Source organism: Sebastes umbrosus, chromosome 5 (assembly GCF_015220745.1).
Source record: "Sebastes umbrosus isolate fSebUmb1 chromosome 5, fSebUmb1.pri, whole genome shotgun sequence".
NCBI lineage: Eukaryota > Metazoa > Chordata > Actinopteri > Perciformes > Sebastidae > Sebastes > Sebastes umbrosus.
In genome coordinates, this window is record NC_051273.1 from 4,528,488 (window position 1) to 4,551,816 (window position 23,329).

Here is a 23,329-nt window from a genome sequence, read left to right on the forward strand (position 1 = left end):
ACAGATGATACCACAACTTAATCTAGTACAGTGACCTCACTGCAAAGCTGACACTTCAGCAGTTACACAAATCATTAACATATAATTTTTACATAAGTCAAAGAATAATTTTCTCTAGAGAGAGTGTCTATTAATACCACATTTCAGATTTGGATCATCTATTTTGTGCCACATAAAATACATTGTAGCTGGTAGGAATCTGTGTACCAATAAAAGTTCTCTATAATAACAAGGGTCATATAGATCTACTTTCTTTGAGGGGATGTGCAGTCCAAAAGTCTTGAAGCCCATGTGGGAAGCAGGGCCAAGTCCTGCTTTGGCCAGACACATTCCCATGTAAACATCGTCAATTGGATGAATGGTAATGGACTGTGACACATTGTATATGACCAAAGCTGTATAACCAGATAAGAGGAAGCCCCCACCCCCACAGTAAGGAGGGTATGAGTCTGACTCCTGCACCTGAACTGGGACATAGTACTTGCTCTTTGTCCATCGAACAGGCCCTTGGTCCTGGATCAGATGGCCGGTAAAGAGGTGCTTGCTTCCATTGTTGTCCTTGAGGCCTTGGAGATACTCAACCATGATGTCTGTGTTGGCAAAGACGTCATCATCGCCATTTAGCAGGAAGCGAGCGTTTGGACAGTTTCTTTCCATCCATTCCAGGAACAGTATCTGCTTCAAGGTGAGGTTGAAGAATCCTTCATTGAAGTCCCATTGGATGATGTCATTGTACTCTCGCTGCTCCAGTTCAAGTAGTTTATTCAGTCTCTCTTTCTCAAAACCAGTATCCATCGTTCCTGAGAGGAAGATCCTTCGGATCCACACACCATTGTGTAACCTCTCTTTAGCCCAGGTTTTACGCAGCACTTCTCGGCGGTCGTAGTTCACAGGGGAGCTTTTAATGACCAGCAGAAGGAAGACTTCTGCAGAATTATCAGCTCCTCCACATTTGTCAGGAAGGTCCAGTAGCATGGGGAAATGGCGACAGTGTTGATAATAGAGAAAGTCTTGGATATCTCCAGAAAGAGAGCTGAACCCTATGATGTTGGCAGCAGACATATTTTGTTGACATTTTGGCCAAGAATAAACAAAGGAGTTAGTCTTTTGACTGTCCTCCCTTCTCACATTCACTTGTAAGTGGTTGGTTGCATGGTGAGTAAAAACATATTTCCAGAGATGGAAAACCAACAGACCAAGAACTCCAAATATTAGGACTGTTTTTACCCTGTTTGTTCTCATTCTTCGAACCCTGCAAAACAAAACACTCTTTTTTTATATCAAAACGTTTCACAACAGAAAAGCAATTATTACCTATTCTGTCCTCACAATTACGTGTCAGAGCAAAGCTAGACAGATAGTGAACAAAAACTCCAATAAAACCGTGTCTTGAAAAGGTGTGGCTTTACTGATGGTCGTTTCTGTAAAACTGAAATAAATACATACAAAGCATGTATTAATATTCTGCATACACAGCAGATACAAGCATATGAAATGAAATTACAATGTAAATAGTTCTGCTTATGAAATGCTTGTTAACTTAATGTAATAAACATGAATTAAACTTCTTTTTAAATGACCATGAATTTTAACCCTCTCTCTTTTCAGGTAATAACATGACAGGTTAGTGTTTTAACTTAACATACATCTCCACCAGGTAAGTAACTTAGGTTAGTTTACAAGTTGCACAGTTATTAGCTTAGACCTCCATTGAAATCTCCCTTGGTTAGCTAGCAATCTGAAAAGTGAGCATACACACATGTGTAGACTAAAGTAGATTCATAACAATCAATCAAATAACATTTTCCTTCCACAGGACTACTTCTTTATCAAAACAGTCAATCTAACAATGATTCACATCTTTACTTACGGACATATATACTCCAAGGCTCAAATGAAGGGAGATAACTGTTTTTGCATGCATACTGTGGGCTGCTCTTCGTTCAACTGAAAACCACATGGAGAATCGAAAGTGAAACTTAGAAAAAACACTCACTACCTTAAACGTCCACAGGAGGCAGTAATGCACTTAACAGAATATTACCATAGATATACATTTAAGAAATAAAGGTTCTTTTATGTAGACCAACACTTAACAATAGAGTCAACAAAATTCTGTATAATTACTAAGAAACGCGTAAGAAACTTAAGTTCCTGAATAGATAACAGGTGTTTCCTGAATAATTCTCAATCAAAGACTGTACAGTAAATACTGATTACCTAAAGTAGATACTGATTACCTAAAGTAGATACTGATTACCTAAAGTAAATACTGATTACCTAAAGTAGATACTGATTACCTAAAGTAAATACTGATTACCAGAGCAGCTTGGAGGATACAGTGAATCAGTGACTAATGATTAGTTCCCTCTACTTTCTTGAATCATTTGTAATAATTCACTCTCAATCAGGTGCTAAATTGTACGATGATATTGTATTAATTGTTACCTATACATGAACGTGTATCAAAATCAAGGATAACAAATTATCATCATTCATTTGTTTAGAGAAGAATTAAAACCTTTTTCTGAGAACACAGCCTTTAATTATGTAAAGACTTTATTTACTACTTTTAACTATAAAACGTTAAAACCGACACAAATATGACCTGGAAGCATTTATTTACTGCTTCAAAGGCTTCACAACCTTAAACATATTACACATTTATCAGCAGCATTAAGATTACTATTTTACGTTTAAATTAAATTCTCTATTTATTTGAGTGTTGAAAAATCTCCTCATAAATGAATACGTTAATTTGGTTTTAACTCCTTTAAAACGTAAAATTGTACAAACCTTAAATGTGTTGCGCTCAGGTCTGGGTATCATCGGATATTCCGTTTTTCCTTTGGAATTCAGAAAGGAAAAAACGTTTCTTTATTTTTTCGTTTTAAACCAAAAATCAGGAAACGGCCGTTTTCCCGTTTTTCGTTTCTGAATCAAAAAATGAAAAACGAACCCAAACCGGGCCGTTTGTTTGTTTTTGCGAATTCCTTTTCTCATTATTCGTTTTGAATTGAAGAACGGAAGTCACGTGGGTTTTTCGTTTTTTCGTTTTAAACCACAAACGAAAAACGGAATCACGTGGTGCTCTGTTTGTTTTTTGTTTCCAAACGAAAAACGAAAAAAACAAATTAAAAAAACGATCCGATTTAGTTTCTTCAAGTTTCTTTCTGTCATTTTCTCTTTTGAGTCGAAGAGCTGAGAACGGCAGTCACGTGACCAGGAAGTGAAGGCAAACATGTCAAAATAAAAGCCAAGAAGATAGTTTGGTCATATTATAAAAGTGTAACATTATTTAAGCACAGGATCAAAGTAACAGTAGAAGATAAATAGGCTAAATAAATACACAAATAAATACATACATAGATATTTTTTTTTTTTGTTCTTTTCATAAACACACAAATGTCTTTTATCCAAAAAGTGTGTGATAAATTACAGGGAGGGTCTCTACAGATGTTATACAACAGGGAGGGTCTCTACAGATGTTATACAGAACTCTCACATAATTGACAATTTTCTCAATCACACTCTCACTATGGGCTGTTTCTTTATGTCGGCAGGTGAGAAGCACTATGTGGCTACTCCTTTCAACACACATGACACTTCCACCTGATCCCTTCACTCCACTAGGAAGGCTGTAGCCGAGTAGTTCTACATCATGATAATGCTGATTTTTCAACCAGCGATTATGACATTAATGCCAGCTAGACAGAATAAAGCTCTGTCTGTCATGACAATAGTACTGGACTGAAGGCCACTTCATCAAAATCATGGAAATTCACAATAATTAGGCCTGTGCTAAAAAAGCCGACGTAAGTAAGCCAAATGATCTTTGGCCTATCGCAATAACCTCCATATTGTGTAAAACCATGGAACGAGTTCTTGCCAGCCACCTGACCAGCACAGTGCTAGATCTGCTCCAGTTCGCTTAAATAAGAGCAACAGAGGCCCAGACGACGCTGTGCTGACTCTGCTTAACACAGTCACAAAACACCTGATGCATCCTAAAGGTTATGCCAGAGCTTTATACGCGGATTTTAGCTCAGCTTTTAACTCAATGAAGACGCATATTCTCCTGAAAAGGCTCCTTGATCTCAACATCAACACAGGGTTAGTTCTGTGGATCAGAGGGTCTGTGTCAGGGAGAACATGTCAGACAGGCTGCCCACAAGGCTGTGTTCTTTCCCCTGTGCTATTCTCTCTTTTTACTAATGAATTTATGATCAATGAGAAACATTTTAGACTGTTTAAATATGTGGATGACATGGCCTTAGTTGGCCTTTTACAGGAAACAGGCCCACTAGGTGAAGCTGTCTATCTGGCCCACACTACAGCCCTTCAGACACGGTGTCACACTAGCCAGCTAGAAATCAATGTGGCCGAGACGAAAGAATTAATCATGTGCTGCACAAAACAACATTTGATCACAGAGCCAGTTTCACTTGATGGCCAACATGTTGAAACTGTGGAACACTTTAAATACCTCGGTACAGTCCTGGACACCCAGGTGAGCTTCTCTGTAAATACAGAGTATATTTTCAAGAGATGCTCACAGTGACCTTTATCTTCTAAGGAAACTTAGTGGCCTCGGTGTCAGCCAGCAGATTTTAGAATTAGTGTACAAAACTATTGTTGAGAGTATTTTAACCTTTAACCTTCCTGCCTGGTACGGTCACCTACACTGTAGATAGAAGAATAAACTGTCTAGGATTGTGTCAATAGCAGGCAAAATAGTTGGTAAACCCCAAAAGCCCTTGACTCAACTTTTTACAGAAAGGACGAGGAAGAAAGCGAGGAGCATCCTGGCAGATAGCTCCCATCCTCTCTTCAGCCAGTCGGTAGGCGCTATAGAGCCCCTCTGGCAACTAAACATGTGTTTAAAAAGTCTTTCATCCCAAATGCCATCATTATTCTTAACTCAACACAGTGACTGAGCAGATCTGAGCCACAGACACTGACATGAACTGTTTTAATGCGTAACATAACCTGTCTTTGTTTTTTACTAACTGCTGTCTGGTTTTTAATGTTTGTTGTTTTCTGTGTTTTGTGAGCTGAAGACAAATTTCCACCCTGGTGGACAATAAAGTTTGATTGTATTGTATTGATCAGATCATATTGAGGGGCCGTCAGCTTTACAATTTAGTTTGGAGGGAGATTCGGTATCAGTGAAGTCAGTGCATTTTATGAGTAGGCCTTCTGTGACGTTACCCACCGTAGGGGTCAGAGGTCACCACTCCTCAATCCCCAAGGATTTTCTTTTCAGTCAAATTTTCAATTTTGACGCCTTTATAGATGAAAAGTCAAGTCAATAAACATGGTCAATGATAGATAAGTATGGTTGATCAGCATGTTTGCCAACCTTCAGACATCATAGTCTAATATGAGGATTAATCAGCCTGAGTTCACTAAAAAACTGAAATCACTAACTTTCTGTATTCTGTTTGGTGGTCAATGCCTCTCCGGGAACCATCACCTTAACGTGGTGGAGAGGTTTGTGTGTCCCTATGACCCTGAGGGCTGTGTTGTCTGGAGCCTCGTGCTCCTGGTAGGGTCTCCCATGGCAAATTGGTCTTAGGTGAGGGGCCGGACTAAGAATGGTTCACAAAAAACCCAATGACGATACGAGGCAGAGGAGGAGTTACCCGGCCCGGAGGAAGCCCGGGGCCCACGTCTGGAGCCAGGCCCAGACGGAGGGCCCGTCAACGAGCGTCTGGTGGCCGGGCTTGCCACGGAGCCCGGCCGGGGATACCCCGAAAAAGGAACGTGGCACCCCCCTCCTCTCCATCCTGTGGGCTCACCACCTGCGGGAAAAACCGCTTGGGTCGGGTGCGCTGCCACACGGGTGGCAGTGAAGGCCAGGGACCTCGACGGACTGGACCCGGGCGGCAGAGGTTGGCTCTGGGGACGTGGAACGTCACCTCTCTGTGGGGGAAGGAGCCGGAGCTTGTGCGGGAGGTGGAGCGCTATCAGTTGGATCTGGTAGGGCTTACCTCTACGCACAGCCTCGGTTCTGGAACCGTACTCTTGGATAGGGGTTGGACTCTATTGTTCTCTGGAGTTGCCCATGGTGTGAGGCGCCGGGCGGGTGTGGGGATACTCACAAATCCCCGGCTGAGTGCCGCTACGTTGGAGTTTACCCCGGTGGACGAGAGGGTCGCCTCCCTACGCCTTCGGGTTATGGGGGGGAAAACTCTGACTGTTGTTTGTGCGTATGCACCAAACAGCAGTTCGGAGTATTCGGCCTTCTTGGAGACCCTGAATGGAGTCCTGTATGGGGCTCCAGTAGGGGACTCCATAGTTCTCCTGGGAGACTTCAACGCGCACGTGGGCAACGATGGAGACACCTGGAGTGGCGTGATTGGGAGGAACGGCCTCCCTGATCTAAACCCGAGTGGTCGTTTGTTGTTGGACTTCTGTGCTAGTCATGGATTGTCCATAACGAACACCATGTTCGAACATAAGGATGCTCATAAGTGTACGTGGTACCAGAGCACCCTAGGCCGAAGGTCGATGATCGATTTTGTAATCGTATCATCTGATCTGAGGCCGCATGTTTTGGACACTCGGGTGAAGAGAGGGGCGGAGCTGTCAACTGATCACCATCTGGTGGTGAGTTGGGTCAGAGGGTGGGGGAAGACTCTGGACAGACCTGGTAAGCCCAAACGCGTAGTGAGGGTGAACTGGGAACGTCTGGAGGAGGCCCCTGTCCGAGAGATCTTCAACTCACACCTCCGGCGGAGCTTTTCTGGCATCCCTGTGGAGGTTGGGGGCATTGAACCCGAGTGGACGATGTTCAAAGCTTCCATTGCTGAAGCTGCGGCGGTGAGCTGTGGTTTTAAGGTCTTAGGTGCCTCAAGGGGCGGCAACCCTCGAACACCGTGGTGGACACCGGTGGTCAGGGAAGCCGTCCGACTGAAGAAGGAGGCCTTCCGGGATATGTTATCTCGGAGGTCTCCGGAGGCAGTTGCAGGGTACCGACGGGCCCGAAGAGCAGCAGCCACTGCCGTGACGGAGGCAAAGCAGCGGGTGTGGGAGGAGTTCGGAGCAGCCATGGAGAAGGACTTTCGGTCGGCACCAAAGTGCTTCTGGAAAACCATCCGGCACCTTAGGAGGGGGAAACGGGGAACCATCCAAGCTGTGTACAGTAAGGATGGGACACTGTTGACCTCAACTGAGGAGGTAATCGGGCGGTGGAAGGAGCACTTTGAGGAACTTCTGAATCCGACCAATACGCCCTCTATGGTAGAGGCAGAGCTGGAAGCTGATGGGGGACCATCATCAATTACCCTGGTGGAAGTCACTGAGGTAGTCAAACAACTCCACAGTGGCAAAGCCCCGGGGGTTGATGAGATCCGCCCAGAAATGCTGAAGGCTCTGGGTGGGGAGGGGCTGTCTTGGATGACACGTCTCTTCAACACCGCGTGGAAGTCGGTGACAGTGCCTAAGGAGTGGCAGACCGGGGTGGTGGTTCCCCTTTTTCAAAAAGGGGGACCAGAGAGTGTGTGCCAATTACAGGGGTATCACACTGCTCAGCCTCCCTGGTAAAGTCTACTCCAAGGTGCTGGAAAGGAGGGTTCGGCCGATAGTCGAACCTCGGATCGAAGAGGAACAATGCGGATTCCGTCCTGGCCGTGGAACAACGGACCAGCTCTTCACTCTCGCAAGGATCCTGGAGGGGGCCTGGGAGTATGCCCATCCAGTCTACATGTGTTTTGTAGACTTGGAGAAGGCATATGACCGGGTCCCCCGGGAGATACTGTGGGGGGTGCTGCGGGAGTATGGGGTGAGGGGGGCACTTCTCAGGGCCATCCAATCCCTGTACGCCCAAAGCGAGAGCTGTGTTCGGATCCTCGGCAGTAAGTCGGACTCGTTTCCGGTGGGGGTTGGCCTCCGCCAGGGCTGCGCTTTGTCACCAATCCTGTTCGTGATATTCATGGACAGGATATCGAGGCGTAGTCGGGTGGAGGAGGGTTTGCAGATCGGTGTGCTGAGGATCTCATCGCTGCTTTTTGCAGATGATGTGGTCCTGTTGGCATCATCGGTCTGCGACCTCCAGCACTCACTGGATCGGTTCGCAGCCGAGTGTGACGCAGTCGGGATGAGAATCAGCACCTCTAAATCTGAGGCCATGGTTCTCAGCAGGAAACCGGTGGATTGCCTACTCCGGGTAGGGAATGAGTCCTTACCCCAAGTGAAGGAGTTTAAGTATCTCGGGGTCTTGTTCGCGAGTGAGGGGACGATGGAACGTGAGATTGGTCGGAGAATCGGAGCAGCAGGGGCGGTATTGCATTCGCTTTACCGCACCGTTGTGACGAAAAGAGAGCTGAGCCGGAAGGCAAAGCTCTCGATCTACCGTTCAATCTTCGTTCCTACTCTCACCTATGGTCATGAGTGTTGGGTCATGACCGAAAGAACGAGGTCGCGGGTGCAAGCGGCCGAAATGGGTTTCCTCAGGAGGGTGGCTGGCGTCTCCCTTAGAGATAGGGTAAGAAGCTCAGTCATCCGTGAGGGACTCGGAGTAGAGTCCTTGCTCCTTTGCGTCGAAAGGAGCCAGTTGAGGTGGTTCGGGCATCTAGCACGGATGCCTCCTGGGCGCCTCCCTTGGGAGGTGTTCCAGGCACGACCAGCTGGGAGGAGACCACGGGGAAGACCCAGGACTAGGTGGAGAGATTATATCTCTACTCTGGCCTGGGAACGCCTCGGGATCCCCCAGTCAGAGCTGGTTAATGTGGCCCGGGAAAGGGAAGTTTGGGGTCCCCTGCTGGAGCTGTTGCCCCCGCGACCCGATCCCGGATAAGCGGTTGAAGATGGATGGATGGATGGATGGATGGATGTTTGCCTTCACTTCCTGGTCACGTGACTGCCGTTCTCAGCTCTTCGACTCAAAACAGAAAATGACAGAAAGAAACTTGAAGAAACTAAATCGGATCGTTTTTTTAATTTGTTTTTTTCGTTTTTCGTTTGGAAACAAAAAACAAACAGAGCACTACGTGATTCCGTTTTTCGTTTGTGGTTTAAAACGAAAAAACGAAAAACCCACGTGACTTCCGTTCTTCAATTCAAAACGAATAATGAGAAAAGGAATTCGCAAAAACAAACAAACGGCCCGGTTTGGGTTCGTTTTTCATTTTTTGATTCAGAAACGAAAAACGGGAAAACGGCCGTTTCCTGATTTTTGGTTTAAAACGAAAAAATAAAAAAAACGTTTTTTCCTTTCTGAATTCCAAAGGAAAAACGGAATATCCGATGATACCCAGACCCACCAGACCTAGGGGAAATCTGGACCGGCAGCAAGGGTTACACAGGCTAGGAAGCACTGTGTAGCCATATATATAAATATCGTTTCTGTGGATTAATAGAGAGAGGACCAAAGTTAGCGTCTTAGCTCAAGCCACAGCTTGTTTATTTCTGAACACAATTGCATACAATTCACAGTCACATTATCTTGCTGTCTGACTTAAAAGTGCATATGAGCTCAAATGATTTAACATACTATATTCCCCATAAACAGAAATTAGCTCAACTCAAAATACTAATGTATACCAGCATAAAATACTGTAACTCAAAACACACATTCACTTTACCCTAATACCTACAGACACTCACATATTAACATATACAGTTCACCTAACACTCATTCAGCATCATCACATTAGACACAAAACCTTCCTACAGCATCCTCACACATTATACTCTCTCACACACGCGCACTTCACAGCAGCGCGTGCTAATATGGTACGACCACAACATGTTAGCAAGTGACCGGAGATGTGGAAATAGTTTGAATATGGTATCTTACTCATCACTGTGTTTACTCACAGCTGGCTGGCTAATACTCTTTCAACAATTGGAATACATTTCTTACACTTACAAAGCTACTGTGTAAACTGGAGTTCACGGACAGAACTACTGGCGAGCTTCATCAGAGCAATTAGCTACGAAGTGGAGCTTCCCCAACATGTCAAAATCATGTTACAACATCACCAAACGATTCATATTACATTCACATTTGATGCTGATGCAAACTAAAGATCTAAAAATGAGTTTTTCCGTACCTGTGGATTAATAGAGAGGACCAAAGTTAGCGTCTTAGCTCAAGCCACAGCTTGTTTATTTCTGAACTGCGCATGCGCAGAGCACGTAGCTACAGTCTCCCTCATTGATCCACAGCAGCACCACAGCGCCATCTACTGATAGGAAGGTGTAATACCTTGAAATAAGGACTGTGTCAAAACTATTAGAATAGTTCAATTACAGTTTTTCTCAATTGTTTACACACAAATACCGGTACTTGACACACAATGACCACAACATGTAACTCATGCACCAACCCCCTGAACCAATTCTGCTAGACTACAAGCACAATTCCTGCTTTACACTCAAATTGCAGTTCTAAAACACACTTTTTTCAAAACACTACACACAATTCTCTGCATTTGGCACAATTTTCATGAAGAAAATCTCGTTTTTACAAGGAACACACTGTCAATCAAAATTCTAAAGTCAATTGCCCTACTATGCACACTGACTCATCACATGGGCAAACACCTGTCACACAGTGTTACAATTAGCAATCAGTTGATGCTTTTCATGGCTGGATTCGACATGCTAAGCGATATTTCCCCCGCTGCTTGGCCAGGGCAAACATTGCTTGTGATGTGGATGAGGTGCTGTGGCCAGACCGAAACAGAAGAGAGGATGCAGCATAGTTTTTTTTTCTTTTTTTTTACTGTAACTGTATACAGTAAATTCTTCTGTTGTTTTGTATGTAGACCACTGTATGTGCAACTTTGTGTTGGTTGGGATGTACACTGTGTACATTGTTTTTGTGGGGAAAATAAAATATATTTGTTACCGTGTATTTGTGTGTTCTGAGTATAAAAACAATATTCTAAAATATTTTACAACACACTTATGTATGTACTGTCTGTAGTAACAAAAAAAAGGCCTAAGTCATTATGATGAATGGAGAAGAAGTGTTTTCCATTCATCATAGTGTTTTACATTGAGCACATCAGTGTTCAACTGGTTCTTATAAATGTCTATTCATATGATGGTTTGTGTGTGTCATTTGAAAACAAAATACCATTTTGAGAAGAAATAACATTGTTTTGAATGTAAAGCTTCATTTTGCAGGAGAATTGAGGGGTTTTGCCCATTGTGTGTGTGTTTTTTGATTTGTGTGTAGAGTTCTGAGAGTATGAGGCATGCTTTCATAAAATGTGTGTAAACAATCGAGAAAAACTGTAACAAAAAATAGAGGGGGTGTCTGTTTAAATAAAAACTAAACATTTAGCATTTCCAACCTACTACAGCTACTGGAGTGTTTGCCTGCTGCTTACTATAAAACAAATGATCGCTGGCATGAAGGTTTCTTCTATTGCCTCTCCTATAAGTTTATCATTAACTATGCTGCAGTGACTGCAGTGTTTGCTGTGTGATACATGAAGAGGCATTAACAATTACAGTGTATTCTAACGTGTTATGGTGTGGTGTTTTTTGAATGTGGAATGACGCACCGACAGCCAGGAGGAGTCCAAAAAACGGCACACAGAAGCCTGAGTGAAAGGAGAGAGGGACAAAAGCAAACAGCAGTGATTGTGGGACATAAACAATAGAGGGTTATTGAGAGGCAGTGGCTTAAAGTTAATATTATTCTCGTCGGCAGGACTACTAGGTTTAGATTATACATTGAGACTGCGACCGACCCGCCAGACGAATAATAAAAGAATAATTAACCATTATCATATTACAAGAATGTTGGACGCTGGCCCTTTTTATGACGCTGCTACACTCCCCTATAATTAAACACACCTGCCTTTATCTTGCACTACATTTAAACTGTACAATTATGCAGCTGCTGAGTCATTTCCATTGGCTTATCTTTATTGGATAAAAAGTGTTTGGAAATAGTTAACTGCTAGGTAGACATTTTCGGGAATATACCTATTCAACTTCTTGCCAAGAGAGACGATCAAATCCGCTCTATACCTTTATATCTAGGGAGTGGTATCGATCTTCTCATCAGTGTTGGAAGAGTGAATATGTGTATTTGCAAAGACTAGTTTTGTTTTGTTTTATTTAAGAGAGCCATTGTCCCATTTACAGTTTAATGTATGTAGCCTACAAATGCATAGTAAATACACTTTTACAGTTTTTTATAACAAGTCAGTTAGAGATTTCCACAATACTCACAGACTTGCCATTTTTTTACAGAGCTACAATAAAGTTCCAGTGACCATTATCATTTCAGTCAGTAAAAGTCAGCTAAAATGAAAAAGCCTGATTCTGTTTTGTTATGTATTTATCAGAGACACACTGATTGCTATTTTCTTGGCCAATTACGATTTCTTAGAAATATGACCTAACCTGAAGTCTGACCTGATTCAGATTTTCCCCAGTATTTTATTAGAATTGTTAAAACATACTGTACATATACTATTGGGTAAGCGGACTGCAATATGTAGCTTCATTTCAATATGCACACCGTAAGCTTCTGCATAGTAGAGGTAGATATGGTTTCCTTGTGAATGTTTTTCTCTTTTTGAAAAAGGAAGTGATTTTTGTAGGAGCGAAAAATGATGAAATTCAACGTCCAGAGAAAAGCTGCTCTGATTTTCAAAGTGTCCACCAGAGAAGCAGCATCCTCTGCTGTTTGTAAAGAGAAGTGAAAAAGCTTACAGCACCTGGTATTCCCAGGCGGTCTCCCATCCAAGTACTGACCAGGCCCGACCCTGCTTAGCTTCCGAGATCAGACGAGATCGGGCGTGTTCAGGGTGGTATGGCCGTAAGCAACAACTGCATCAACAAAAGGGCCCTTTAAAGATGCTGTGACACAAAGTTTTCTTACTCTGTCTATACAGGTAGCAGCTGCAGATTGTCAGGAACACAAACAGATATTCTCACTTTGATGACAAAAATGGCCTGTGTAACAAACTCTGTCAGTGTTATCTTGTTACAGGCTGTGTTGTAAAACTATTATTGGATTATTATCACTGATGTATTGCTGTGTAAGCAGCATTTTCAAGTATCATACTGCGCCATATTTTATGAAACAATCACGTTTTAAATGTCAAATCTGAATCTGCAAAGTCACAATAGCAATCACAAACGTAGTGGAGTAAAAACTACAATCTATCCCTGTAAAATGAAGTATGAAGTAGCATAAAATTGAAAAAAGCACCTCAAACCCTGCACTCAAGCAGCTTAGTCACAATCTCACCTCTGTAATAGATAGTCTTTATCATTCATGTGGGGAAACTGTATCACTGTAATCAGAGCTCCTTGCCCACAACTTATAGAAATATGTTAATGTCCATATGGACAGAAATGCACACAGGCGTTCACGGTGGTAGTGATCGACATCTATAAAGGGCCTTTTCTTACAAGTACTGTCGCTTACGGCCATACCACCCTGAACACGCCCGATCTCGTCTGATCTCGGAAGCTAAGCAGGGTCGGGCCTGGTCAGTACTTGGATGGGAGACCGCCTGGGAATACCAGGTGCTGTAAGCTTTTGCACTTCTCTTTACAAACAGCAGAGGACCCTGCTTCTCCGGTGGACACTTTGAAAATCAGAGCAGCTTTTCTCTGGACGTTGAATTTCATCGCTCCTACAAAAATCACTTCCTTTTTCAAGAAGAGAAAAACATTCACAAGGAAACCATATCTACCTCTACTATGCAGAAGCTTACGGTGTGCATATTGAAATGAAGCTACATATTGCAGTTCGCTTACCCAATATTTACTTTGTGATTCCCTTGAAAGTGAGCAAATAGATCTATAACTGTACTGTTATTACAGTGAAAAAGGATGAAGGAGGGAATACTTTATTTCACATCTTGCATACCCAGTTCTTACGCTGAACTATGGGGCCTTTCTCACACATTTTCAACGCTTTGTCATGATGCTAGTGTGCTGTCACCAAAGAGTAACGGCCATTACTTCAGCTCGAATCACTTCTGCATGCTTTTCAAAAAAAGTTGAAAACTGACGTGTCGTTTGTGAGTGATGAAAATCTTGCTGCACTATTCTTTACACTGTATGTTGTCCAATAAACTTCAATAAAGGTTTGGTTTTTTTCTGAGTGAAATTAATCAGCTTCTAATTAGTTTATGATATAATGATGCGAAAGGACGCGAAAGGTGGCTTAGGTTCTTCTCTGAAATCAGTATTGATCGTCAGATGGATGCTACGTTAGATCCCAAAACTGCCTCACTTTTCCCCAGTATTTTATTAGAATTGTTAAAACATACTGTACACATACTTCTACAGATATAGCTGTAAAGAAACACCCTTCTTGTTTTACTCCCAAGCACTGATAATGTACTACTGTATATTCCTAACAATACGTACTCTACATTTGGAAACTTCTCACGATGTCATTTCCCAAAGTATTTTTTTTTGTAAGCACATCATCATTTGAAAATAATATAAATGATACCATAGCTAATTTCATTGCAATATGGACACTGTTACCCCTTATTTTCCCTGCCTTGTTACCCAGTAACAACACGACTGTACCCCAGACAGATGTCTTGCACGTCTATGGACATGTGAGGACAGAGGCCCAAGAAAATTGCTTGGCCTTCCAGCATTTGACATTTACAGCAACACGACATAAGTAAATGTTTGCAAGGAAATGATCAGTGAGTTTAGGAATGCAGAAAGCATTCATCTAATTGAACTTCTATCTGCCATGTCTACACCTGTAACTCCTGATCTGCTCTTTAAAAAATATTAGAAAAGCATTGACATTGTGTGTACACCATTCTCTTGACTTTCATCTGTGCCTGTCAGTGTCCAATGAAGAAAAAGCTTCTGCATAGTAGAGGTAGATATGGTTTCCTTGTGAATGTTTTTCTCTTTTTGAAAAAGGAAGTGATTTTTGTAGGAGCGAAAAATGATGAAATTCAACGTCCAGAGAAAAGCTGCTCTGATTTTCAAAGTGTCCACCAGAGAAGCAGCATCCTCTGCTGTTTGTAAAGAGAAGTGCAAAAGCTTACAGCACCTGGTATTCCCAGGCGGTCTCCCATCCAAGTACTGACCAGGCCCGACCCTGCTTAGCTTCCGAGATCAGACGAGATCGGGCGTGTTCAGGGTGGTATGGCCGTAAGCGACAGTACTTGTAAGAAAAGGCCCTTTATAGATGTCGATCACTACCACCATGAACGCCTGTGTGCATTTCTGTCCATATGGACATTAACATATTTCTATAAGTTGTGGGCAAGGAGCTCTGATTACAGTGATACAGTTTCCCCACATGAATGATAAAGACTATCTATTACAGAGGTGAGATTGTGACTAAGCTGCTTGAGTGCAGGGTTTGAGGTGATTTTTTCAATTTTATGCTACTTCATACTTCATTTTACAGGGATAGATTGTAGTTTTTACTCCACTACGGTTGTGATTGCTATTGTGACTTTGCAGATTCAGATTTGACATTTAAAACGTGATTGTTTCATAAAATATGGCGCAGTATGATACTTGAAAATGCTGCTTACACAGCAATACATCAGTGATAATAATCCAATAATAGTTTTACAACACAGCCTGTAACAAGATAACACTGACAGAGTTTGTTACACAGGCCATTTTTGTCATCAAAGTGAGAATATCTGTTTGTGTTCCTGACAATCTGCAGCTGCTACCTGTATAGACAGAATACGAAGATGTGGTGTCACAGCATCTTTAAAGGGCCCTTTTGTTGATGTAGTTGTTGCTTACGGCCATACCACCCTGAACACGCCCGATCTCGTCTGATCTCGGAAGCTAAGCAGGGTCGGGCCTGGTCAGTACTTGGATGGGAGACCGCCTGGGAATACCAGGTGCTGTAAGCTTTTGCACTTCTCTTTACAAACAGCAGAGGATGCTGCTTTTTCTTCATTGGACACTGACAGGCACAGATGAAAATCAGTAGAATGGTGTACACACAATGTCAATGCTTTTCAAATATTTTTTAAAGAGCAGATCACTAGTTACAGGTGTAGACATGGCAGATAGAAGTTCAATTAGATGAATGTTAACTGCATTCCTAAACTCACTGATCATTTCTTTGCAAACATTTACTTATATCGTGTTGCTGTAAATGTCAGAAAAGGCCGAGCGTTTGTCCGCACTGGCGCTGATCCAATGCCCGCTGCTCGGCGCTCCATGCTCCATCACTGTTTGACAGTTTATTTGTAGACATTAAACACGCGGACAGTGACTTGAAACAAAAACCCTGTTAGCTAAAAGGTCCTTATCAATTTAACTAAGATTTCCTCTCGCAAAAGCTCCAGTGGCCCACCTGTTCCCAGTAGTTTCCTAATCACTATCCGGCACACCCCGTTTCAAACCAGCTCCGGTCCGGCTCGGTAAGCCCGCCCCCTGAGCCTGACAGCCATGCGGGACAGCCAATAGGGAGACAGTGTGCCATGACAGTATAATTTTCTTATCCTTTCTTTATTGAACACATGCTCATTTACAGTGTTACAAACATAAACACAGACAATAGAGAAAAAAAAGACAAAACAAAAATAGTTACATATACATTTCATAAAGCCAGAGTTTAGTTTATATACGTCATATTATATTCATTTAATAACTTAAAGGTCTTAATAGTTTTTTTTATTTTTAACATTGGTTAAGATGGTGCTTTATTCTTTGAATTCATTAATAAAGTGCAGGAAAATTGGCTTGGTTCCTGACCATTTTTTCTTATGAATATGGGAATTTCTGAAAAATAATAAATAATTAAATTAAATAATTGAAAAGTTATTTTCAATCTTATCTTGATTAAAATATAGCAACCATATTTATTTCAACATTCATCTTCAATTTCTTTTGTAAAAAGTTGGCTATAGCAATCCAGAACATTCTTGTATACTGTATATATAGTGGGAAAAAAGTAGACAATTTAGTATTCTCAGCAATGCTTTGCAATTAATTTCAGCTGTCAGCATTCCCACGCATTTTCAGCAGGAAATGCCTTTTCTTGTTGTCAATAGTAACATGTTATTCCTTAAATGTTCCCTGAGAGCTTTTACTCTTGTGGAAAGTTGTAATTTTACATATTTGGACAAGGTACAGTAGTAAAAGTGGAAGTAAAAGTAGTAAAAGGTGCAGTTTACTTGCCCTTCGGTCTGTATGTTGAGAGTGAATTATCTGTGGGAGTATTGTGTAGTCATTTAGTACTGCAGTAACACATTTTGAATACAAGAGGGCACCACAGATCCATATTCCCTTTTGAAACCGCAATCATTCTTTATGCAAACCCATGTCGCCCTGATGTAAATTCAATGCATCCCCAAACAAATCATCATTTCATTTTTATTTGGATTTTACTTCACTCTCTGATGTGTCGATGTCCTGGAGGGAAATATAAATTCCAGATATAATCTCTATCAAATCCAACGATATAGAAAATCAGTGAGAGGTTATCACATTGACCAAACTTCAAGGGAACAATAGCGGGAAACAAGTAATAACATGCTTCACCTGGTTTCACCTTCGATATGTCCGTTTGAAAAAGGAGGAATAGTATGAGACAGTAAAATTACCACATATATCCTCTATTGCCTAAAAAAGGAAGGTCTCACATTCATCAAACTGAAAACTAGTGGGCAGGTTCTCCATTTTCCAACTCTAATCACTAAATGTGTCCAGTTCAGCGGGGCCTTTCAACCTCAAGCTGAGTTTCACACTAGTTACGTGCCAACATTTACTAAAGAAGTTCAAACAAATTAGATTACAATACTGGATTGTTTCAGTTTCCAGCTAAACAGCATGTCTCTTTTTGAAAAGAGGAACAAGAAGATGGAGCCAATAGATAATAATCTCATGTGGTTTCTGGAAGGAATGCATGCATCTAATGACCTGGTTGGAGTCAGAGTACTGGATAATGTGGTGGATGCTTTTGCACAGTAACTGGGGAGGAAGAAACACTCCTTGGTTAATGTGAGTTTATGGCTGGTTTATTGATTAGAGCAACAGTTTGGCACATAGTCAGTGAGTCTCTATTCAAGTTATCTGGCTGATAATTAACCTGTTGCCTTCAAAACAGGAATTTCATACAGGCTAGCAGTATTATGCAAAGAGGTCTCGTGTCCTTAATCTTTACTGCCCATTCATTTTCTTTAATTTGAGGTCACTCGCAAAAACTGACTTCTTGGTGTTGGAATGTATACAGCTGTGAACAGGGCTATCACATATAAGAGTAAATACATACTGTATGTAAATACATATGTACACATCAGCAGTATCCTGAAAAAGGTCTAAGAACATGATACGGACACCAATATTTTTATTTTTATTTCAAAAAGCATTAAAATACAGTAGGTTAGATTATGTGCCTTAAAAAGCCCTGAGCAATGATTCTGAGACATCATATTGTTGTACGACAGATGATACCACACATTAATCTAGTACAGTGAACTCACTGCAAAGCTGACACTCCACCAGTTACACAAATCATTAACATATAATTTTTACAGAAGTCAAAGAATAATTTTCTCTAGACAGAGTGTCTATTAATACCACATTTCAGATTTGGATCCTGTATTCTGTGCCACATGAGGTACATTGTAGTTGGTAGGAATCTGTGTACCAATAAAAGTTCTCTATAATAACAAGGGTCATATAGATCTACTTTCTTTGAGGGGATGTGCAGTCCAAAAGTCTTGAAGCCCATGTGGGAAGCAGGGCCAAGTCCTGCTTTGGCCAGACACATTCCCATGTAAACATCGTCAATTGGATGAATGGTAATGGACTGTGACACATTGTATATGACCAAAGCTGTATAACCAGATAAGAGGAAGCCCCCACCCCCACAGTAAGGAGGGTATGAGTCTGACTCCTGCACCTGAACTGGGACACAGTACTTGCTCTTTGTCCATCGAACAGGCCTTTGGTCCTGGATCAGATGGCCAGTAAAGAGGTGCTTGCTTCCATTTTTGTCCTTGAGGCCTTGGAGATACTCAACCATGATGTCTGTGTTGGCAAAGACGTCATCATCACCATTTAGCAGGAAGTGAGCGTTTGGACAGTTTCTTTCCATCCATTCCAGGAACAGTATCTGCTTCAAGGTGAGGTTGAAGAATTTTTCATTGAAGTCCCATTGGATGATGTCATTGTACTCTCGCTGCTCCAGTTCAAGTAGTTTATTCAGTCTCTCTTTCTCAAAACCAGTATCCATCGTTCCTGAGAGGAAGATCCTTCGGATCCACACACCATTGTGTAACCTCTCTTTAGCCCAGGTTTTACGCAGCACTTCTCGGCGGTCGTAGTTCACAGGGGAGCTTTTAATGACCAGCAGAAGGAAGACTTCTGCAGATTTATCGGCTCCTCCACATTTGTCAGGAAGGTCCAGTAGCATGGGGAAATGGCGACAGTGTTGATAATAGAGAAAGTCTTGGATATCTCCAGAAAGAGAGCTGAACCCTGTGATGTTGGCAGCAGAGATATTTCGTTGACATTTTGGCCAGGAGTATACGTAGGAGCTCTTTGTGGTGAGTTGCCTTATTTGTATACCATCCTCTTTCCCATCTATGTTAGGGCGGATGGTTTTGTGGTCAATAAAATCTTTACAGAGATGGAGGACCAACAGACCAAGAGGTCCCACCAGCAAGAAAGTTATTGCCTTGGTGTTTCTCATCCTTGAAACTCTGCAGTGACAAAAAAAACACAGTTTTCTTATCAAAACATCTCAGTATGGCATAAAACAACTTATAATCAGTTATTAATTGCTTAAGTAAATTAAGGTTAGAATATCACACCTGCATGCATTGTAGCCACAGTCACACTACATCAATTTAACAGAAACAATTGTGGGGAGCCATAATCTCATAGATTTGTACACTACCTGCTCAGTGCAAAGTAAACCAGCAGCTGGTGAAGAAACATGTATTATCATGCTAAACAGACCCAGATGTGCACCCTGCACTCCAACTCAAACATCCAACTCCACAGTTAACTTTAGAAAGCACCAGTTTAAACACTAACGTTAAAGTTAGCACACACCAGAGTACTTTGGTAGTCTGTTCCTGAAGTCAGTATGTTGCAACACTGCTCTAAAATGAGCATTACATCCACAGATGAGTGGAGCATCATTTCAACCAACAGAGGATTTACTGGAGATGCAACAGATAGTCTGGAGGTGATTTTAAATTGATCCAAAAGATTTTTTTCTGAGGTAGGAGGCAAGAAATATAGACCGTGGAATTATACTTTTACATCTACAATATGAATCTGCACCTGAAAGCTTAAATAAATTTGCCAATAGACGCACAGATTTTTTGCATCAGCTGTTGTATTGACCTGCCTCTCTGTGTTGAGATCGGTTGAGGAAATACCAACAGCCGGAGCAAACTTTCTCATTTTACAGCTAAACAGTACACTACAAGATATTTCTGAAATCATTTGCTAGAAATAGGCATTATAGTAACAGAATATTGATTCATATTTGATCAGCGCTGCCTAGCTTGACTGTTTGGTCGGAGTTCGCAAGTGATTGACAGCTGCTCAGAGACGGCAGGCTCCAGATCAGCTCTAACCGGTTGTTTTCTTCCTCTTGCAGATGCCATTCGGAGCACCCGAGGACACAGAGGCACATGATTTTTTTTCAGATAACCTGTCTCATGCACTGCTGTCAGGATATAGTGACTTTTATATAAAAATAACTCATAACTGTTAATAACTGCTTCAATTCTACGCACTGCTGCTTTAAGAACTGTACTAAAGTAAAGCTTTGAGATACTTGTACTTTACTGGAGTATTTCCATTTTATAGGCCTACTTCTACTCCACTACATTTCAGAAGGAAATATTGTACTTTTTACTCCACTACATTTATTTGACAGATATTAGTTACTTAAAAAATAGATATAAGTTTCTAAACCCCTTGTCAGATTTCAAATTATCAAATATATAAAAAAAAAAAAAAAGGCAAAGATTACAGAAAAGTCCAAACAATTAAAACAGATTTGTGAAGCAGGACTTTGTTTTTATTCTTCTTCCACTAATCATCTCACAACTTATCTTTGTCCCCTCGGCTGGGAAGAACCACTGGACTAAACTACCTGTACTGTGTATAAAGTAAGTATCTCCACCTCCACCAGCTACAGTAAAATGCTGCTTACACCCTGATGCATCAGTAATAATAATAATCAGCCTATATCAGTCACAGGGGGGAATTTTACTGCAGAACAAGTACTTTTACTTTTGATACTTTTAAGTATATACTTTCACTTAAGTAGGCTTTTGAATGATTTTACTAGTAATTGAGTTTTAATTGAGTTACCAATTGAAAAATAACTAACAACTAATTGAGATTAGTTGTAATTGAGTATTCCCCCCATCTCTTAACACCCTATACGCCTGTAAGTGGTCTGAGATCATCTGATCAGCTACTTCCTGCTGTTCCCAGGTCCAATTTTGTGACAAGAGGCGATCAGGCTTTTGCTGTCAGGGCTCCCAAACTCTGTAATGCAACTTCCTCTAGAGAGATACGATCATCTAACTCTGTATCCTCTTTTAAAAAACTTTTGAAAACACATTTTTTTAGGATAGCATTCCTATAAGTAGAAGGGTATACATATATGTATGTACACATCCATTTCTGGACGCATGTGTACATTTATACACATTTATGTATTTATATATACTGTATATTTGTTTTATGAACTTGTCCTACCATTTTACCACTTCTATTATTAATGATATGTTTTGTGATGTTCTGTTTTAACAGTTACCATATCTTTTACTTTATTTATCAGCTTTAATTGTCTTGTGAAGCACTTTGTAACATCTGTTTTGAGAAGTGCTATACAAATACATTTATTATTATTGTTATATTTGTTTTATTGAATTTTAACATATCACAAATAAATATACAGTCTTTATTAATATTTAAATAAATGTAAAATGTAATTGTACTTTTACTTCAGCTAAGTAAATAATCTGAACATCATCTGATGCCATAAACCCCATATTGTTTTATATGAACCATACAAATATATAATGTAATAATAATATACTTCTTCAGGTTTAAGGGCACAAGCATTCGACCATTTCTACACAAATAAAACACTGTAATCAGGATATTGCACATTATCCTGTAAACAAATTGCACATAGTGTCATGCAGCAGATTGCTGAAAGGAAGTTTGAAAGATCAGGTGACATTTAACTCACGTAACGAAATATACATAACGATGTATTATTGAGAAGTCTCTGCAAGAGAGGACCGTAAAAAAATAATTTAATAAGCTACTTCTGAGGCGTTGTTGTTTTTCCAAGCTGATTGTTGATCTGTAATATGTGGGTATAATCAAGTATCCAGATTAGATGCAATGATAATGAGACGATTAAGCCTTGATGAAAATATAAATGTTACTGTTACTGTTACTATATTTAACTAAGTGTAGATAATTTACCGTTAAAAGGAGATAGTTCCTCTGGTGCGTCTCTGTAGATCCTCAGATTATTGATGAGTCCAATGTGCAGCCGATTGACTCTGAACTCCGGGCTGCTGTCTGCTGTCTGCCTGCTGGGCGGCGCCTGCTACTGCTGCGTCTGTGAGAGTCCTGCAGGAGAGCGTCATCCATACATCCATCCATGCATCTATCCATCCATGCATCCATCCATCCATCCATGCATCTATCCATCCATCCATCTATCCATCCATCCATCCATCCATCCATCCATCCATCCACCCATCCATCCATCCATCCATCCATCCATCCATCCTTCCATCCATCTATTCATTCATCTATTCATCCATCCATCCATCCTTCCATCCATCCATCCACCCATCCCTCCATCCATCCATCCATCCATCCAGCCATCCATCCATTCATCCATCCATCCACCCATCTATCCATCCCTCCCTCCATCCATCCCTCCATCCATCCATCCATCCAGCCATCCATCCATTCATCCATCCATCCACCCATCTATCCATCCCTCCCTCCATCCATCCATCCATCCATCTATCCATCCCTCCATCCATCATCCATCCATCCACCCATCCACCCATCTATCCATCCCTCCATCCATCCACCCATCCACCCATCCATCCATCCTTCCATCCATCTATTCATCCATCCATCCACCCATCCATCCATCCATCCATCCATCCATCCATCCATCCATCCATCCATCCACCCATCTATCATCCCTCCATCCACCCCTCCATCCATCTATCTATCCATCCTCCATCCATCCATCCATCCCTCCACCCGTCCATCCATCCATCCGTCCATCCATCCATCCATCCAGATCTCTGCTTTCTAGTCTTCATTCCTTTGACTTTCATTATTCTTGGGCATTATTATGGGATCTCATCAGTGG

At 41.5% G+C, this 23,329-nt stretch overlaps 2 protein-coding genes and 4 non-coding genes across 6 annotated transcripts; 2 read left to right on the forward strand and 4 right to left on the reverse strand.

Annotated features, from left to right (window-relative positions):
• Nucleotides 1–114: 114 nt before the first annotated feature.
• LOC119488469 (N-acetyllactosaminide beta-1,3-N-acetylglucosaminyltransferase 3-like) lies at nucleotides 115–1,297 on the reverse strand. Its single transcript, XM_037770175.1, has one exon. The coding sequence runs from the start codon at nucleotides 1,240–1,242 to the stop codon at nucleotides 115–117; it is 1,128 nt and encodes a 375-aa protein (XP_037626103.1). The 5' UTR covers nucleotides 1,243–1,297.
• An 11,380-nt stretch (nucleotides 1,298–12,677) lies between these two features.
• Nucleotides 12,678–12,796, reverse strand: LOC119489141. The gene has a single exon (XR_005207105.1). It is a non-coding gene; the product is annotated as a 5S ribosomal RNA (ribosomal RNA).
• Nucleotides 12,797–13,399: 603 nt separating this feature from the next.
• Nucleotides 13,400–13,518, forward strand: LOC119489153. Its single transcript, XR_005207116.1, has one exon. It is a non-coding gene; the product is annotated as a 5S ribosomal RNA (ribosomal RNA).
• Nucleotides 13,519–15,001: 1,483 nt separating this feature from the next.
• LOC119489158 lies at nucleotides 15,002–15,120 on the reverse strand. Its single transcript, XR_005207121.1, has one exon. It is a non-coding gene; the product is annotated as a 5S ribosomal RNA (ribosomal RNA).
• Nucleotides 15,121–15,723: 603 nt separating this feature from the next.
• On the forward strand, nucleotides 15,724–15,842 carry LOC119489160. The gene has a single exon (XR_005207122.1). It is a non-coding gene; the product is annotated as a 5S ribosomal RNA (ribosomal RNA).
• Nucleotides 15,843–18,367: 2,525 nt separating this feature from the next.
• On the reverse strand, nucleotides 18,368–22,591 carry LOC119488864 (N-acetyllactosaminide beta-1,3-N-acetylglucosaminyltransferase 3-like). The gene is made up of 2 exons (XM_037770824.1): nucleotides 22,414–22,591; nucleotides 18,368–19,646 (listed from the first exon to the last, which is right to left on the reverse strand). Exon 2 carries the CDS (start codon nucleotides 19,634–19,636, stop codon nucleotides 18,497–18,499), a length of 1,140 nt encoding a protein of 379 aa, XP_037626752.1. The 5' UTR covers nucleotides 19,637–19,646; nucleotides 22,414–22,591; the 3' UTR covers nucleotides 18,368–18,496.
• Nucleotides 22,592–23,329: the final 738 nt, after the last annotated feature.